Below are 17,626 nucleotides of genomic sequence, written 5' to 3'. Positions count from 1 at the left end.
TTGCTCGACAGGTGCATATGTTATTAGTGTGCGAAGAGAGCCCGGCCGAAGTTTGGGGAAGGTGGCCTGGGAGTTTGGCCGGCAGCATGAGTGAACGAGAACCACGCCATGTCGGGTGTCTCCGTGCGTCGGGGTGCCTGTTGCCTGCATGTCCGCATCACGAACCTGTTGAGATTCAGAACTTGAAGATATCAGAAGAATATATATGTGATGGCCCGACATATGAACGGGTGGTCGACCGGTTGATCGCGCGGCGTGTACGCCTCCGGAGTGAGCCCAATCTTCTGCCACAATCACGCGTACTGCGCGTGTATGCAAATCCCTCCGCGAGCCTGCGATCGATGGTCACCAGTGCACGGAAACGGAAGGCGCCTTGACGCCTCGGGCCGGACGACGAGAAATGGCTCTTCTCCCTCCGGAGGGACGACTGCCTACCTCAGCTTCTCTAACGACGTCATCCCGTCATTCACGAACCCACGAGGCAGACACCGACCTTCTGGGAGGCCGACGAAGGTAAATGAAGCCGCGAGGGGGTAGCGCCGCTCGTATTCACGAAGTGCTCGACGCCGGGCACGCCGGTCTTCCGGAAGCAAGAACACGCCCTCCCCCAAATGGGCACACTACCGGCCCAAGGGGCTTTGTTTGACGGTGGTATAATTTGAAAACCTAGGGTACCTGAAGTAACCCGGATTCCAAATGATACTTGTATTTAGACACCCTTACTCCGAAGGTGGAAACCCCGGGTACCCAAATCAACCCGTTTTCCAAATGATACTCGTGGAACCCCCTGCCCGAAGGTGTCAAACGCGGCCAGGCAACAGGTGCTCCGGCCGCGCGGACCCCTTCGCGTGAGTCCGCCGCACTCGCGTACATAACATGCCTGATTCATCATCGCGGGACTCCAGAGAAGCCAGACTCGTTGCAACGATGCCTCTGCTACAGCCAAGACACGGCCCGAGACACAGCTTTACACACCTGACGGTCTGCATCCGATGTTGGACGAGAACTACACCTTTTTCTCCCCAGGCGCAAAGAAGTTGGCCTCCAAGCTGGTGGTGCCGCAGCCATAGCTAGGTGGCGGTCCTTGTGACTGTCGTAGCCGGTATACCTGAGGTGTGCCGGAAGTACTTAGAGTATTATTTGCGTGAGTACCTCCTCAAGAACGGTAGACGTGGGCAGCTTGGCCGTTTTGTGTCGACTGTAACGTACTGCCCGAGAAGGATGTCGATGAGAGCGCGCGATGAATGCGGGAAGTAAGATGCAATCCTTGTAGGGTTTCCGTCGACGCCGACTTTTGCATATGGTCCGTGCGGCATGACTGAGATGTGATACGATCGCTGAGGCGGGCTTGACAGGGTGGGCCCGACAGGGTAATAGATACCAGCCATGCAACGTGACGAGCAAGGAAGGAAGTCAGTGTGAAGTTGATGTGGCGTTCGATGGACGTGACGAGTAATCGTGAAAGAGCCCACCGAGAGGCCGGTAGAGCGGGCGAGGGTTTCACCGGATCCCTGTTTCTGCGAATTTAGGATCATCTTTGGTTCCTCGAAGCACGCGCCGCGCCTGCGCGTGCAAAATTAGTAGAATGACACTGACATACCTGAACGACAGCCGAAATTCGGAAGCGGAGCGGCTGCGGATGCCGTGGCAGCCGTTCAAATGGGCGGCGTTGGAAGTCTGAAGCTGGAAGTCGTCCTGACAGTTCGGGACAAGGGCGCGCCATTACGCCATAGGCCGAGCCTGCGTGCGGCGTGGACGTCAGTGCGGATCTTGCAAAGAAGAACGCAAAGCCGGGCTATACATACCGATCGAGGGAGGCTTCCCGCGAGCCTCGTTCATGTACGGTGTCCGCCGCCTTCGCACTTCGGCGGCGCTCTCGATCATGACGGCGACCGGAGCCGAAGAGGCGGTGGGAGCCATTGCAGGAGCTGGTTTTGACCCTGGGACGGGGGAGTTGCCCTTGAGCTTGAATTATTGCGTGCGTGCGAATAGGCTCCAGATAGACGTCAGGTACAGCGGGCTAGAAAGGATCTGGAGTGCGATAGACCTAGTCGGTGCGAGGGAAGATATAGCCAGGTTTGAACGAGGCTGACCCAGACGAGTGCGGCGTACAGTACCAGTATAGGACTAGTGTGGCACCTTGAGCGTTGGTTGACTAGCCGTTGTGATCGCAACCGGGAAGAACCAGCGCGCCGTTCTACGTCCAAACGGAGCGAGTAACAACACCTGTAGGCAGCTAGCCCATTCATAGGAAGTCCGGTTAGAAGCAGGTGGCGCGAACAGTGTACGCCGCGCCAGCCACACCGGACGTATAATTGCCGTCCCGATCCTAATGCCATGAACCCGCTAACGATCTGACAGGTGGCCGAGTCGTCCGCGGAGGACAGCAGAGACCTAAGGCCGGCCTTTCTGCATCAGTCGATACGCCGCCGGGCCACTAATCGCGAAAGGACATACCTATCTACTAGAATGTGCGCCACCAGGAAAACCGATCGTGTTACGAGGCTGGCGGGCCGATCATGCGAGGAGGCTGGACTATCAAACAGGTCGAGCTTTCCCCAGCCAGCGCCGCCGCCACCATCGTGCACGCGTGCACGAGCGCACATAGTCGCGCTTATGCCCGTAAACTCCGCGGCCGCATCGTATGCCTACAACGAAGAGGTTGAGTTGACGAGAAGGCAACTAGACGGCGAGGCGCATTGTGGACCCACTAGATATGCAGGCCCAGATCCAGTGATCGATCGACGGCTGGTAGAATGAATGCCGGACGCAACCTAACAGCCGTCAATATTTGTGGCGCAGCGGGAGCCTTGCCAGTAGCCTCTGTTCATTTCTATACATTTGGGATACCGGATAGAGGTGGATGATCGAGCCGCGGCAACTGAATAGTAGTGCTGACTTGTCTGCAAAGTTTGTGATGATACCGTAAGCGGCGATGCGCTCAAGTTGCGGGACCAGGATCGTTTGAAATAGTTGGGAGGAGGTAACTCACCTTGCATGATACATGTCCGAGCCTCCTCAGTACTCAGTGGTAGTTCTCCAAGCCGTATCGAAGGAAGCGTATTATTTAGGTCCTTCACGGAATGCTATGCTTAGAGAAAGATGTAGCGTAAACACGCTAGAGCTTTCCCTAGGCAGGGCATTCCGTCAAATTGAAAAGTGGAACCCAAAGTAACGCACCCAACGAGTTGGAGTTCAGGCAAGCAAAAGTGCACGCGCCGATTACGCCAGTTCCTCAGACAGCCAACACTGATTTCCTTATGTTGAAACCGGCGCGATGAGAATGAGACGCAAGGTTCTGCAGTTGGATAATGTGTCGCCGTAGATCGATCGAGGGCTGAAGCGGGTGTCAGCCTCCTCCCAGCCTCCCATAGCGAGCTTGGGATAAGTACCGCGTCAGCGCGTGCTCTTCCCCCATTCCCGCCTTGTCCCTTCCCCCATCACCACCCGTATGCGCCACCACGCCGACAGGCAGGGGCCTACAAGAAACGGCTCTCACGATGGCGTTCGCGGTGACCACGCCGATGGGCCGGCCCGCGTCAAGAGTCGTCATCGCCTGCAAGCCGACGGCGATGCACCCTTGCCCATGGCATGCTGCTCGAAGGTGGGACGGTGAGTGTTTCCTTTCCCAAGGGAGGGACTTCGGTCCTGGCGCATACCTTTTCGTGGTCCTTGGGATAAGTACCTGCTCGTGCGCGGCCCCTTGGGGAGCTGCACGGGTGGGGAAACCAAAATGCGTTTTCTCTGTGGGCGTCGTTCGTGACTGGGGTTGATTAGTTCGTGGGTTGTATGCGAATGTGAGGCGTGCGGCCCAAACAGAGTTTTGGTGAGTATTATTCGCGTAATCGATGTTGAGTCGTTCCAAGGTAGCATCAAAGCTGTCTGACTAGTATAATTGCGTCAATTATACGAACAATATTGAGCAACGAGGACCATACCTTTATACTGGAGGATAAGCAAGGCTCCCCGGTAGAGACGAAAAGTTGGAAGACAGCTCAATCGCGTCTGCGCCACACAAATAACCGAAGTCTTTCGGGAAACCTGTATACTCATATGTGAACTTTCCTGCACACTCGTAGAGACAAAATGACAGGTATATGCTTCAAACAGACGGAGTAGGCCATGATCCTGCGTTAACCTGGATTCGTGGCAAGACACGAGCGCGAACGCGGTGATAGAGCCCGGTCAACAAGAGGCCTGGCCCAGAGTTGTGGCGATAGAGAGACTTCCGGGTATTCACAGCAGGCTGCTAGCGACTGAGAGAATCCATGACGGTATGCAAGATGTGGTTTGTGGCGAAGCATGCGCAGCTTGAAGCGCCCCGCTGCTGCCTGTTGTCGATCGCGATGACGCCTCGGCAAATCCCAGACCCTTCCGGAGTCCATGCCCCTCCTCGTGCAATCCAAGCTGGACGCCCTCTCCTCCGCCCTCCAGTCCAGCAGCTCTGCGCTTCTCGTCTGCGTTCTCGCCATCACTGTACTCGCCGTCGTTCATAGCTCCAAGGGAGCAGAAAGGACTTTCCACCTTCATAGCAGCAGGAGCGCTACCGCAGACTCCAGCGCCCATCCCGATTTCATGGTCAGTACATACTCGTCCTTTCTTGCGCGTGTTCCGCTCATCCATCGCGTTACCGCATGCTTCTCCGCACAACCTTCCTCACACGCGTGGTCGGTGAATGCGCGGCTTCTGCACCCGATCCGGCATCCCCCCGCGTCCGATGTTATCTCGCCGTCCATCCCGCCCCGCTCGGACTTGCATCTCGCCCGCCACCTCCCGCTCACGCGCACTCGATCGTGAACTACAACACGCTGCCTGACACCTTTCTGTGACCAAAACTTGCCCCGCGTAGTCCAAGACCGTCAAGTCGAGAGCGGACAGAGAGATGGACGACAAGATCGCGCAGTTCTCCTCCGTTACCGGCGCATCGTGAGTCCCCCACTCGTGCCTTCATGTCCGCGCCGGATGCTCAGTACACGCCATACCACCCCAGGACGAAAGATGCGCGTCGGTACCTCACGAAGTACAAGCGGCTCGACCAGGCCCTCGACGCGTTCTACAGTGATCCCTCCGCAGGCGCGCGCGCCACAGCATCCACGAGCAAGCTCGCCGCGCTGTTTGACAAGTACAAGGGTGCGTCTTACGAGCCTCCACCCTTTCTGAGCGAGAGGCCTCCTTCCCTGAGGGATAGCTGTGGCTGACATGTGCGGTTTGTAGAGCCGGATGGGGATGACATCACCATCGACGGCACGATCAAGCTATGCGAGGATCTCGGTGTAGACCCGGAGGATGTCGTGCTGCTCGCGGTCGCGTATGAGCTGAAGTCTCCCGCGATGGGTCAGTGGACGCGTAAGGGCTGGACAGAGGGCTGGAAGGCGCTCGGGTGAGTTCTGTTCCCTTATTGGCCCCATATTTGTGGTTTGGTTCTAAGCTTCACGTCAATTCCAGGGTTGACACGATCCCGGCGATGAAGACGACGCTCGAGACGCTCCGCAACAACATGGCGCGGGACACGGACTACTTCCGCAAGGTGTACAACTACACGTTCGAGTTCTCGCGACCCCCAGGGCAGCGTTCGCTCGGTACGTGCCCTCTGCTCACTCCGCCCCTTTCCTCCGCTTACAATACCTGCGCCGCGTTTAGGGCTGGACATGGCGCAGGGCTTCTGGGCGCTGCTCATCCCGCACGGCCTCGCAGGCGGGGCGCTCGCACACGTGACCGCGGGCGGGCAGGACTCAGACGGGGACGAGGTGATGTCCAGCGCTGCACCAGGGGAGGGCTGGAAGGACGTGTACACCCAGTGGTGGTTCGAGTTCTTGGAGGGCAGCGGCGCGAAGGGCGTCAGCAAGGACGTGTGGCAAATGGTAAGCCGTCCCTTCGATTTTCAGGTTTCGAGTGGAGGTGTGTGGGGGCCCTCTGAAGGGTCATGGGAGGTGAATGGCGAAGCGGCTGATATGACTGACCATGGTGGCGGGCGAGGTTGGTTTGGATGGCGGCTGACCGGTCTCCGTGCGACAGTTCTCCGAGTTTGTGCGGACGATCGACTCGAAGTTCGAGAAGTACGACGCAGAAGGTGCGTGCGCCGCCCTGGCTGGGTGACTGCCAGCCTCCTCTTCCATAATGCTCACGGATCCCTTCGTCAGCCGCATGGCCGTCGACGATCGACGACTTCGTGGAGTACGCGCGAAACAGGCTCGCCGGAGGTGCTTAGCGGCTACCACTGCGTCCGCATACGAGGAACGAGGTGAGAAGACCGATGAACTTGTAGAGTATTCTACGTGTAGGGGGGAGAAGAAGGCTGTTGTATTGCAACTTGTGCTATATCGCTTGTTATCGACTTGATTGGTTTTCCACGACGTCCCAGCACCACCCCCAGGCTCCAATCCGAAGGCGAGACAAGGGAGCTCCTCGGTTGCTGACAGAGGATGACGACGCCGCGGCCAGCCGTTCTACTCTGCACCTGCGGTATGCGTGGCTGACACGACCGCTGTGAAAGCTGTACAAGCTGACGTCCGCCTTCGTGCGGGCTGACCCGTTCACAGAGGCTGACTGAACTCAAGGCTGGCGATCAGTTGTCCGGACGAGGCGGGCATGGATCGGAAGCCGTAAAGGCCGCTCACCGGAGCTTTCGTTGGGGATATGCCAGCCGCAGCACCTCAGAGATGGAGGCTGCCCGGTACTCTCGGACTGACTGCGCCATTGTGAGGGGACAGAGGTTTGGTCAATGGACGGTCATGCCAATGCTTCTGCGCACAGCAAAGCCGGCAGGAAGGAGGACTCCTTAACGACAGACAGCCTCGGCGTCGCATTCGAGGCGGTCACCGCAGCCAGCAGTTTGGGCGCATCACTGAGAGTAACGAGAACCTAGCGATCAATTTTACGCACATCCATGTCAAGATGAAGAGGCTACGTACGTCTCGCCTATGCGTACGACGACCGCGGTGCCGTCGTCGGCCAGCCACAGCAGGTCAACATAGGTATGAGATGAGACGAGTCCGAACGACTGCCCGAGCGCGTCTTGGATCGTCTTCCGGAGCGTGAGGGCGTCCGTGCATGGTGGGGAGACGGCGAAGCGGATATAGCGGTGCGATGATGGCAGACGTCGGGGCATTGCGGTGATGTCTGGAAACCCTTGCTGCAGCGCGTCGTTACAGCGTGTCTGCAGCGACGTGCAGGTGCAATGCGAGATGGTAAACGTTGTCTGTCGTTGTGCACCGCCGTCCATGTTCTCCAACCTAATATTTAGATCGAGATTTGGTGCTCCACCAATCCGATCACGGCGCTCTATGGGCGTCTACATGCAGCTGTGCCGAAGAAATGATCTCATCTCCTTCTCAGCCACCGCGACGTACTCCTCCCGGCGCGCTGCTCTCGCCTCTCACCTTGACCTCTCTGCTGTCTCTTCCTCTGTACGTTCTTAGGTATCTAGTCGATTACAACGCCTAGGTCGCCATGGCCTCCAATGGAACTGCAAAACCGCACCCAGAAGGCATGTGCTGCGGCGCCGTCGAAGAGGCACGCGAGAAGAGCGCCGCACGAAGGGCGAAGCCCCAGCCCTGGATCGTCCGCAAGCTCACCGTCTTCATAACCATCGGAATCATGGGATATGCGTTCTACGTCTACATTGGACGGCTTTGCGTGCCCATGATCAAACGCGAAACCGGCGCATTGGGCGGGCGGGGCATGGGTAGTGAGTAATACTGCACGGGCACGCTGTAGAGGTCGCTGACCGATGTGTGGTGCATATAGTTGGGTTCCTGGTGGTATTCTGTATACTGGGCCTGATGATGGTCTGGGCGTTTGAGAAGGTACGTGTTGATTGCCGCGGCTTTCACTGAGTAATGCGACAACCGGTATCCCTTGAGACCTTAATACAGGGAAGAGGTTGTGGTCAGGGGGCACGACGCGAATACGTGTTTGGCCTATCGCGCCACCTGATCATATACTTTCTCCCCTAAGTCGTGACAGGTTAGATGGGTGAAAGTAGAAGTGGTCCCGGACATCCGACTTCCAGTAGTTTGCCCTCTTGCTTTGCGATGTATTACACTTTCACTGTGTTGTGAGCGCAGTCGACGCTGCCGTCTTGTGCCAACAGTCGAGCGGCCTCGCACACTGGCCCAGTGGGACGACCACGCATCGGACGACGGGACTGAAATATCGAACGTGCAGGATTATGGAATCACTTTATTCGGGAACCCTTCTATTGCCACCTTTCTGGTCTGCCCACGTCATCCATTCCGGTAGGGGTGGTATGTATCGGCGGGTGTCACTCCCACAACTTTGGTCATCACTCTTCATTATGGCAGCTTCCTTTGTGCACTGTACTAACTCGCTTTGCAGGTTGTTTTGACGGCCCCAGGCTATGCTAAGGATGTACGTACCCCTCGTGTAGCCTACATATAATCCCTACTAACTCTTTCATTTTCCTAGCACGTGCGAAAGTCACCAGCACCGCTCATTCAGAACGCACTCCCGACCTGGTGGGGGTCTGAGAGTGAGGCTGAACTCGCCGCGGCAGAATACGCTGCCTCGCATCCACAACCTGCTCAATCCGAGCCGAAGGAGGAACACAAACGTAGCCACTCGCAGCGCGTGGCTGAGGTGAAGACGAATGGGCACGGCAACGGGAGCGCAAATTCCCGACACAAGGCATCGCAGAATGGTTGGTGAAGCTCATTCCCGTCAATACTAGTCTAACATATACTCAGGACATGCACCACCTGGTGACGAGCAAGCTGGCATCACCGACGCACTACCGCCCGTCGCTGCTGTCCGAGCTAAGGCGACAGTCGACCAAGGGCCTGCCGCGCGTCCTGAACTAGCACATGTGTCATCCTCTCACGTTCGATCGCCCTCTCAGCCTCAGCCTCTTCCAGGCATACATGGCGAGCAAATACCGGCGAGGTACACCCGCAAGCCCCCATCGACGCCTATCATGCTGCCGGAGTACAGATATTGTCACAAAGAAGGGTTCTTGAAACCCATGAGGGCGCATCACTGCCGGGCGTGTGGGACGGTACGTGTCAACTTTCTTCCTGTTCACTCAGGACTCCACTCATCGACATTGTAATAGTGCGTGCTAAAGTACGACCACCACTGCCCATGGATAGGACAGTGCGTCGGCGCACGGAATCACAAAGTGCGTACACCTCTCACCCAAAACATCACTTACCCAACTAACACCACCCACAGTTCTTCATGATCTTCGTCTGGTGGGCCCTCTGGTTCTGCGCCTGGACGTTCGGCACGCTCGTCGGGCTGAACGCGCGCGCGTCCGCCGGCCGGCCGAACTTCGACATCGATGGGCAGCAGGTCGCGATCATGGCGCTCTCCGGGCTGTTCTTCATCTTCGTCTTCGCGCTGTTCGTCGCGCACGTCGACCTCATCTGCGCGGGGCAGTCGACGGTCGAGACGCTCGACGCGCGCCGCATCCGCGAGCGCGAGGACCGCGTGCTCAAGCGCCTCCACGCGTGGTCGGACTTCCGGGGCAAGCGCGCGACGCGCCGGCAGTGGGACGCGGAGTGGGGCCGGGTGGGCAAGGAGGGCAGCCCGTGGTGGCTCGGGAGTGCGCGACGCAACTGGGAGGCGACCATGGGCGCGCGCGTGTGGGAGTGGTTCTGTAAGTATCCCCTCTTTCACCTATGCTGTTCATCGAGAGCGACACTGACGCGGGAGGGATACAGTGCCGATCGGGAAGAGCCCAGACGACGGGCTGAGCTACACGCTGAACCCGCGGTTCGACGCGGAGGGCCGGTGGCGGCCCAGACGCGAGTGGCCGAAGGAGCTGCAATAGGTGACTGGTGGGGAGGGATTTGGAGAGTTCATGACTGCACGACTACTTACATGATCGACATCGGATACACATTACTCTTAAAGGTCGCGCCTCTCGGCGACGTGCTTGCTGTCGACTGCTTTGCCGCAACGGACTGGAGGATTATGTTATACAAGCGTGGCTACTGTTCTGCTTATTGCTTCTTCTACTGCTCAAACCAAACGCGGGATACGGCGACAAGGCCGTACGACGCTGCTATGTCGTGGCTTTCGCCGCCTGCTTCAGCTCTTGCACCTCCTCCTTCGTGAAGTTCCACTTCTCCGCGAGCTGCTCCTCCCCACCCTCCTTGCTCTCCTGCTCGTCCAAATATCTGGCAAGCGCACTCGCATCTTCCTTGGGCAGCGTCCGCCTCCCGCCCGTAGTATAAGTGTGCAGCCCGCGGAGGACTTTCTCCTCAAAGTCCGCGTCCCCCTCAGTCTCGCCGTCGGGCCCGTGTGGGACAGGCTGCGCGAGCGCACTCACAAGCGCGCCGAGGAGCCCAGTTCGCTCTAGTGCGCGCGCGGTCGCTGCGGACGTGGAGGCGGAGCGCGGATCGGAGAGCAGGGAGGCGTGTGAGTTCGGGTGCACCGTCTGGAGCGGGGAGAGGGCCGGCGCCGCGGGGGTAGCGACCGCGCTGGAAGATGGGGATGAGGGGTGGAGCGTCACGGCTTGGGATGAGGTTTGTGATACCGGCGCGGAGAGCCCAAGCGATGTGGACGTAGATGAGGGGGCAGGGGGAGGAGCGATGGCCGCTACACTGACGCCCTGCGCAGAGGTCGGGACCTGCAGCGGCTGCTGGACGTTTGCTGGAATTTCCTCATCTTCACCGCCAGTGGGCGTGAGGAGCGTGTTGAGGAGAAACGCAACCTTACGGCGGACGCCGATATCCGGGTCCTGCAGCCCGGCGCGGAGGACGTCCCAGCCGCCGGCGTCATCCATTTGGTCGACAGCAGCAGCATTGTGCTTGAGAAGGCCGGAGAGCGTATACGCCGCCTTGGAACGCGTTTGTTTGGAGGGTACGCTTGGGGAGAGGAAGGAGAGGATCGTTCGGAGGGGCGAGAGCGCAAGATACTGTGGTAGGTTGGTCAGTTGAGAACTGAGACATAAGGCGAGTGAATGAGATGCTTACGGAGTGTTGTGCGGCGGGGTTGTTTTGCATGGCGGTTCCGAGGACCCAGAGGACCTGCGTCTGGATCTCCGCAGAGGACGCGGGGTTGATGAGGAGTGCGTGCAAGGGCTCCCACATTCGCAGTTTCTCGAGGTCTGTATGACACGGTCAGTAACCATTGCTTCGCCTTCACAAGATGCAGCTACTCACTGTTTGCATTGTCGATATGCTCAATAAGCTGAAGCACATCAGTCAGCTGTGAGGAATGCGCACATGGAGCACAACTCACCATCTCGAAGTTGTCCAAGGCTTGTAGCCTGTCATCCTCGTCCTTGGTCTCGTCGACCGCAATCGTCAAAGCTTCCTTCATAAGCTCCGCATCCGACTTCCCTAATATCATGTCTATGATTGCAGGGTCGAGGTCTGAGCGCGGCTGCGGCGGGGGCTGGTTGTCCGTCCGCGGGTCCGAGTTCGCGATACCCCAGCGTAATAGGCTCTCCATGATTTTTGATGTGGATTATCCTGGGCGGGTGCTGCTAGCGATACAGAGAGATGTGGTATGGATACAGATGAGATGCGAGCAGAGTGGAAGAGAAAGAGAGTGTAGATCCCGTCCAAATAGCCGATATATAGATTTGCAGCGGACTCGAGCAAGTGCGAGAAAGTCGGAGAAGACGCGAGAATCTTTGCGCGCGACGCGTCAATCGATCAGCCACATTCGCGTCGCGTTTCGTGCGGAGCATGGCGGAGCTCAAATACCGCTCTTATATGCACGCGACGCGCCCAAAGTTTTCATGCAACGTCGACGTCGTCCTCGGCGTCGACGACGGTCCAGCTCGGTGAGTGTCCTCTCTTTTTGCTTTCGATGATGATCCAACCTTTACCATACAAAAACCCACCGAATCTCCGTGTGGATAACCCTACTAGTTTCAGCCTTGGCTGACCTTTCAACTCTTCGTGCTCGTCTCTTGACGCGCTACTGACGATCTTCGTATCTTTAGGTCATCGTACTGTCGCACTGGGCATTGATGCTTCTATCTCCATAACTTGTGAGTGTTTGCGTCTCGTCCTCAGTCCCCCTCCTCGGATGAGATTCTTTCGATGGGCGGACACGAACACTCCCGGCCCATTAAGTCTCCCGGTGTACAATGTGGAGATGGGTTCGGGAGCCTGCTGAAACGCATCGAGTAACTGACTTTTGCACCTCTTCTCTTATCCATGCTCTGGAGACCATGTTAACTGACTGGGCTTCCTCTGTCAGATCTTCTTTCATCTACCCATGGGCTCTGTCGTCGATGTCCCTCTGTATGTATCAAGTAACAATAGCAAATTATCAAAATCATTAGAACTTCGTCATCAGGTTGGAATATAACTTCTCTGAATTGCACGCTGTGTGCGACTGTGTAGCCAGGTGAATGCGAAGCGTTGCAAGAAGCCATGGGCAGGACTCCTCCACCTGCGGTCAGTCGGGACCGCTGTTTGTACAGCAGCCATCTCCTAGACGATCAGCAACAAGAACGAGCATTACGACCTGTGGAATGGCTTCACTTCGGTGCTGCGATGCTGTCCAACACGTTCTCTACAAGTCTCTACATCTCTTCCTGGTTGGATAATATTCAAACTGTGCACCCAGGTACCTCCAGGTACACATTGTACACTCCGACCCCGAATAGTTACCGTAGCGAATGTCGATGTTCTGATGGTACGTCCTCTCAGATCGCCTCGAAACGCACATCTGAATCTGCGTCGCAGTGTCCTGTTCCTGAAAGCTAATGAGACTCGCGTGTTCTCCCCGCTCGTCGGTTTCCTGGCGCGGCGCGTGACATGGGAAAGGTCAGGCGGCGGGGGGGCCGCCCCCGGACCGTCGGGGTGCGGGTCCGCCGTTTTTCCTCTCTCGATCACCGCCCCAGGTCCTCCGGCTTGAACGCGCGACGTCAACAGGAGGGCGCCGGCGGTGTGCCACCGCGCAAGTGACCTTTATGTGCGCGTACACCGACGCTCGTGTCCTCCGAAGATCCCCCGGTAAGTGCTTAGGGTCATGCCATAGTCACCGGACCGCGCGCCCCTGCCCAGTCCACGCCTACTACGTGCGCGACGTACCGGAGCGCAGCGTGCGCCGTGCGGGCCCGTATATAAAGCGCGGGGGCGTTTCATGATGTCGAGAGTCGCGACTGCGTCTTCGCTCGACCTTCACTACACCATGCCTGCCTGGGCCCGCGCGGTCGTATTGGGCGTGCTCGCTTTCGCGGGCCACGTTCATGCGATTGGCCAAGACACCTGCGTCGCATACAAGTCCTCGAGCGCGAGCTTCCCCATCGTCAGCAACCACAAGGCGACCCCGATCCTGCTCTCTGTGGACGAGTGGCCGGGCGTGCAGCGCACCGCGTTTGACTTCGCCTCTGACATCCAGCAAGTCACTGGCGTCAAGCCGACGCTGAAGAATACTACTTCTACTCAGTCTTCGTACTCTTCTCTCGGATCTACCGTCGTCATCGTGGGGACGCTGGGGAAGTCCTCCTTGATCGACGAGGTCGTCAACCGCACCAAGCTGGACGTGTCGTCCATCGAGGGCAAGTGGGAGGCATTCCTGGCGAAGGAAGTCGCGAACCCTCTTCCTGGGATCGACAGCGCGTATGTCATCATCGGTGCAGACAAGCGCGGCACGATATTCGCCCTGTATGACCACTCCGAGCAGTTTGGTGCGTTTCGCGCTCATATTCAGCCTGCAATACCGGCTCATTTCGTCTCGACTTTCAGGTGTCTCGCCATGGTACTGGTGTGTATACCAACTTGGCTTGGGCATTGGGTTTGTCTGCTAACACGGACTAGGTGGGCGGACGTGCCTACTACCAAGCATTCGGAACTCTTCGTCACGTCATCCGGGTGCTCGCACGGCTCCCCGACGGTGAAGTACCGCGCGATCTTCCTCAACGACGAACAGCCCTCCCTCCAAAACTGGGCAATGGACAAGTTCACAAATGGTACCGGCGCTGCGCTGACCGGCTCCCCTTTCAACCACTTCTTCTACGCGAAAGTGTAAGTCGACAACCCATTGAGCCCCTATTGCGATGGGTTTGCTGATCAAGTCCCGACTCAAAGGTTCGAGCTCATCCTCCGACTCAAGGGGAACCATCTCTGGCCAGGTACGTCTGATGCGCTTTACCCAACCACACTGCAGCTGTCTGACGCGTGCGGTACGCGCCCGAACGCGCAGCAATTTGGACCAGGTGCGTCGTGTCTGGCCCCACGTGACCGCGTCTCCCCCGCTCACACTGGCCCTGGGTTGTAATAGTGCGTTCGGCATCGACGACCACCAGAACCAGGCCCTAGCAGATTGGTTCGGCATTGTGATGGGGACGAGCCACGAGGAGCCCATGATGCGCTCGACGCCCGTCGAGTGGGACCTGTTTGGCTCGGGGATCTGGGACTACGAATCGAACGCGGAGAACATATACGCCTATTGGGTGAACGGCACGGAGCGGTCGAAGACGTACGAGAACGTGTTCACCGTGGGAATGCGTGGTGCTGGTGTGTATACCTCCGAGATGATTCGATGACGGGACGCGTACTCATTCCGATCGTACAGGTGATCGTGAGTAGTCCGCGTTGAAAGAAGGGTATGCGGATCTTATCCATACGGCGTTTCTAGTGCCGCTTTCCGAAGATCAAAACATCGTGCTTCTGGAGAAGGTCGTAGCCGACCAACGCACGCTCCTCGCAGATGTCTTCAACACGACAGACGTCACGACCATCCCTCAAGTTTGGACCCTTTGTACGTTGCTCGCCTCCGTCATGCCCTTCGAAGTACCCCCTATGCTGAGCTTGGAACCACCCGCGTAGACAAAGAAGTTCAAGGATACTACCAAGATGGCATGCGGGTGCCAGACGACGTTGTATTGATGTGGTCAGACGACAAGTGAGTCGCACGTCGCGCGGATTCCTCGTGCTAAGATGCTGATGCTGTGGCAAGCTGGGGCAATGTACGGCGGTATCCCACGTCGAGCGAACGTAATAGAACCGGAGGTGCCGGTGTCTACTATCACGTACGTGGTCTTCACTGCTGCTGTGCTACTCAACCTGAATTCTCTCCCCCTGTACTAGGTGGACTATGTCGGAGACCCCAGGGATTACAAGTGGATCACCGTAAGAGTTCAAAACGGGTGTGTAAACGTACCTTTGCCTAACGTATCAATTTTCCCGTTTGTAGAGCAGCCAGATCGAAAAGGTACTAGTTCAGTCAGGCTTGTGGCGGAGTCGAAAGTCGCTTATTTTGGTGCTCGATGTTAGACCTTCGACCAGCTATCAACGGCGGTTGCTCGCGAAGCGACGAAAATCTGGGTTCTAAACGTCGGTGACCTGAAGCCTTATGAGATGCACACCGAATTCTTCCTGAGCTACGGATGGAATGCGACCCGCTGGACACCCTCGAACGTTGGCAGCTTCGTTAGTAGCTGGGCACAGCGCGAGTTCGATCTGTCCGCTTCCGACGCAACCGTGGTGGCAGGGATCGTTCACAACGTCACACGCCATAATGCCAGACGCAAGCCCGAGATGTGGAACGCGACAACATACAGTCTGACCAACTATCGCGAGTGCGTCCATACTCCTCTATGCGATACATCGTGCTTGGCGGCTAATCGGACGGGATCTGGTGTAGAGCGGAGAATGTGCTGGCTGCCTTGCAGGACGCCGCCGCGGCGTCCACACGCCTGTACCATTCGCTTCCTGCCCAGACGAGGCCCGCGTTCTTCCAGCTCGTACATCACCTCGTCCAGGCATCGTTGACGCTCGCGAACATGTGGATCGCGGCGGGAACCAACAACCTCCGCGCATCGCAAGCGCGGATCAGCGCTAACGATCTCAAGGCACAGGTCGAGACGCTGTTCGAGGCGGACTATGCCCTGGAGGTCGACTATCACAGTCTCCTGGACGGTAATGTCGTTTCCCTTTTCGAACCATGCCGGGAGCTGATGCCCATTTTTGATGTGTAGGCAAATGGTATGGTGTACGTTACATTGACAGGTATATCCGTGTCTGAACAAATTGCAGGGACCACATGATGGACCAAACCCATGTTATGTACTCCTATTGGCAACAGCCGATGGCGAACACGTACGTCCGCCGTCTGGTCCGCGGGGCTGCCTCTGACGCCGCGATGGTAGAATGCCCTTCGTAACGCAGGTGCAGGCCAAGAAACAGGCCCTAGCGGGTGCAATGCGCATCATTCCCGAGGGGAGCGCCGGCGCATGGTGCGTGTCCCCCAGGCCTGCGAATCCGGGCAAGAATCGCTGACCCAGACCCCCAGGCCCGGGGACAACGTGAACAACTGCGCGCTGGGGTACGGCTGCCCAGACCCCGCGCTGTCGCTCGACCCGTTCGTGCCCGCAGGGAACCGCTTTATCGACGTCGCCGCGGGCGGGCCCACCCCGTTCACGTTCGCGGTGACAAGCAATGTGTCGTGGCTGCACGTCTCGCCTGCGAAGGGCTCGGTATCGCCGACCGCGCCGGAGCAGCGCGTTTACTTCAGCGTTAACTGGGACGCGGTGACAGGGGCTGAGGTTGCGCAGATCACGTTTAATGCGGTAGTGAAGGGCCAGCCGACGGTGTCTGTGAACGCGACGTTCACGGCGAACCACACGGTAGTCCCGGCGGGCTTCACAGGTGGGTGGCCCGGGTCGTTTTGCCGGCTTTCGTGGCTAAGAACGCGTTTCAGGATTTATTGAGGGAGATGGTGCGGTGTCTATCGAAGCGGCGCACGCATCACGGAACACGAGCGTCGAAGGGCTCACCTGGACTGAGATCCCCGGTTTGGGGCGGACGCTCTCTGGCGTGACGCCGTGGCCGCGGGGCGGCAATGAGCTGAATTTCACCGCGGGCAGCGGACCCAGCATGTCAGTCGTTCGATTGGGGCCCCATTGCACCGTTCGCTGACCGTGTCGGCAGCGAGTATGATTTCTACCTGTTCGACACGTACAAGCAGGGCGGGAACGTGACCATCACGACGCTGGTGTCGCCTTCGCTGAACGGCCTTGGCGATGACCGCCCGCTCGGGTTAGCGCTTCAAGTCGACGATGGAACGCCGCAGACGAATTATTTCGTGCCCGCGGCGACGCCGGGTAGTCTTCCTAGCGCTTGGGGTGGACAGGACGGGTGGGTGGCGAAGAGCATAATTGAGGTCCCGATGGTGTTCTCCGTGCAGCCCGGCGCGCACACTCTGAAGGTATGTGAAGCGATTTATGGGGGAAGGGCGGCAGTGGTTGACGTCTACTTGCTCGCAGCTATGGATGATCGAGCCGACGGTCGTTGTGCAGAAGATCATTATTGGTGCGTGGCGCACTCTCCGTTGTGCTTGAGCACCAAGTACGTGTACTGACTGAATATGCGCAGACACGGGCGGTGTGAAGCCGAGCTACCTGGGGCCCCCAGAAAGCGTGCGGGTGTAGCTATAGGGTCTCACGGGCTTCATGTACGGGCGTTGGGAGAACTGCCCCGGATTCCACGTTTCGCTGTGAAATGTAGAGATTCTTCCGAATTGCGGACGCTATTTGTGTACGGTAGTCGGCTTGAAGATGAGAACGCGCTGCGGCGGAGGCAAAACGTTCTGGTGTGCGTGTTATGGGCGCTCCGCCACTGGGGGAGACACCGCCGGGCAGCGTTAGGCGCCAAGATCCGCCGACAGTCGCACTCAGGCGGACCCCAAATCGGGAAGT

The 17,626-nt window shown here is 58.0% G+C and overlaps 5 protein-coding genes across 5 annotated transcripts; 3 read left to right on the top strand and 2 right to left on the bottom strand.

The window, feature by feature from the left end:
- Positions 1-4,882: 4,882 nt before the first annotated feature.
- On the top strand, positions 4,883-6,208 carry TRAVEDRAFT_38438 (defective in Cullin neddylation protein 1; the record flags this gene model as incomplete). The annotated part of the gene is made up of 7 exons (XM_008041933.1): positions 4,883-4,926; positions 4,991-5,130; positions 5,215-5,380; positions 5,446-5,579; positions 5,641-5,861; positions 6,016-6,070; positions 6,141-6,208. 7 exons carry the CDS (start codon positions 4,883-4,885, stop codon positions 6,206-6,208), a joined length of 828 nt encoding a protein of 275 aa, XP_008040124.1.
- Positions 6,209-6,729: 521 nt separating this feature from the next.
- TRAVEDRAFT_127397 (uncharacterized protein) lies at positions 6,730-7,108 on the bottom strand (the record flags this gene model as incomplete). The annotated part of the gene is made up of 2 exons (XM_008042321.1): positions 6,730-6,844; positions 6,912-7,108. 2 exons carry the CDS (start codon positions 7,106-7,108, stop codon positions 6,730-6,732), a joined length of 312 nt encoding a protein of 103 aa, XP_008040512.1.
- Positions 7,109-7,341: 233 nt separating this feature from the next.
- TRAVEDRAFT_151043 (zf-DHHC-domain-containing protein) lies at positions 7,342-9,854 on the top strand. Its single transcript, XM_008042320.1, has 8 exons — positions 7,342-7,687; positions 7,747-7,805; positions 8,338-8,370; positions 8,428-8,659; positions 8,706-9,013; positions 9,071-9,136; positions 9,190-9,616; positions 9,681-9,854. Exons 1-8 carry the CDS (start codon positions 7,450-7,452, stop codon positions 9,788-9,790), a joined length of 1,473 nt encoding a protein of 490 aa, XP_008040511.1. The 5' UTR covers positions 7,342-7,449; the 3' UTR covers positions 9,791-9,854.
- A 46-nt stretch (positions 9,855-9,900) lies between these two features.
- On the bottom strand, positions 9,901-11,480 carry TRAVEDRAFT_73048 (nucleotide exchange factors-like protein). Its single transcript, XM_008042319.1, has 4 exons — positions 11,206-11,480; positions 11,127-11,154; positions 10,938-11,071; positions 9,901-10,879 (listed from the first exon to the last, which is right to left on the bottom strand). The coding sequence occupies exons 1-4, from the start codon at positions 11,416-11,418 to the stop codon at positions 10,025-10,027; spliced, it is 1,230 nt and encodes a 409-aa protein (XP_008040510.1). The 5' UTR covers positions 11,419-11,480; the 3' UTR covers positions 9,901-10,024.
- A 1,604-nt stretch (positions 11,481-13,084) lies between these two features.
- On the top strand, positions 13,085-17,504 carry TRAVEDRAFT_73047 (uncharacterized protein). The gene is made up of 22 exons (XM_008042318.1): positions 13,085-13,615; positions 13,674-13,692; positions 13,746-13,952; positions 14,016-14,059; positions 14,131-14,143; positions 14,209-14,444; positions 14,503-14,508; positions 14,566-14,688; positions 14,757-14,832; positions 14,887-14,959; positions 15,018-15,059; positions 15,124-15,141; positions 15,204-15,508; positions 15,574-15,848; positions 15,908-15,914; positions 15,966-16,028; positions 16,079-16,165; positions 16,222-16,577; positions 16,630-16,807; positions 16,860-17,136; positions 17,195-17,240; positions 17,304-17,504. Exons 1-22 carry the CDS (start codon positions 13,117-13,119, stop codon positions 17,357-17,359), a joined length of 3,006 nt encoding a protein of 1,001 aa, XP_008040509.1. The 5' UTR covers positions 13,085-13,116; the 3' UTR covers positions 17,360-17,504.
- Positions 17,505-17,626: the final 122 nt, after the last annotated feature.

Source organism: Trametes versicolor (genome assembly GCF_000271585.1).
Source record: "Trametes versicolor FP-101664 SS1 unplaced genomic scaffold TRAVEscaffold_8, whole genome shotgun sequence".
NCBI lineage: Eukaryota > Fungi > Basidiomycota > Agaricomycetes > Polyporales > Polyporaceae > Trametes > Trametes versicolor.
Note: the sequence above shows the minus strand (reverse complement) of the source record. Positions and strands in the feature narration are given on the sequence as shown.

What these genes read in the sequence shown, in the direction of transcription:
- TRAVEDRAFT_151043 (XM_008042320.1), top strand. Translation starts at nt 7,450, where the DNA reads ATGGCCTCCAATGGAACTGCAAAACCGCACCCAGAAGGCATGTGCTGC. An exon ending in ACTGCCGGGCGTGTGGGACG is followed by an intron (nt 9,014 to 9,070) that starts GTACGTGTCAAC and finishes ACATTGTAATAG; the next exon opens with TGCGTGCTAAAGTACGACCA. An exon ending in TCGGCGCACGGAATCACAAA is followed by an intron (nt 9,137 to 9,189) that starts GTGCGTACACCT and finishes CACCACCCACAG; the next exon opens with TTCTTCATGATCTTCGTCTG.
- TRAVEDRAFT_73047 (XM_008042318.1), top strand. Translation starts at nt 13,117, where the DNA reads ATGCCTGCCTGGGCCCGCGCGGTCGTATTGGGCGTGCTCGCTTTCGCG. An exon ending in CACTTCTTCTACGCGAAAGT is followed by an intron (nt 13,953 to 14,015) that starts GTAAGTCGACAA and finishes CCCGACTCAAAG; the next exon opens with GTTCGAGCTCATCCTCCGAC. An exon ending in AGTCCCGGCGGGCTTCACAG is followed by an intron (nt 16,578 to 16,629) that starts GTGGGTGGCCCG and finishes AACGCGTTTCAG; the next exon opens with GATTTATTGAGGGAGATGGT.
- TRAVEDRAFT_73048 (XM_008042319.1), bottom strand. Translation starts at nt 11,418, where the DNA reads ATGGAGAGCCTATTACGCTGGGGTATCGCGAACTCGGACCCGCGGACG. An exon ending in GCATATCGACAATGCAAACA is followed by an intron (nt 11,072 to 11,126) that starts GTGAGTAGCTGC and finishes CGTGTCATACAG; the next exon opens with ACCTCGAGAAACTGCGAATG. An exon ending in ACCCCGCCGCACAACACTCC is followed by an intron (nt 10,880 to 10,937) that starts GTAAGCATCTCA and finishes AACCTACCACAG; the next exon opens with TATCTTGCGCTCTCGCCCCT.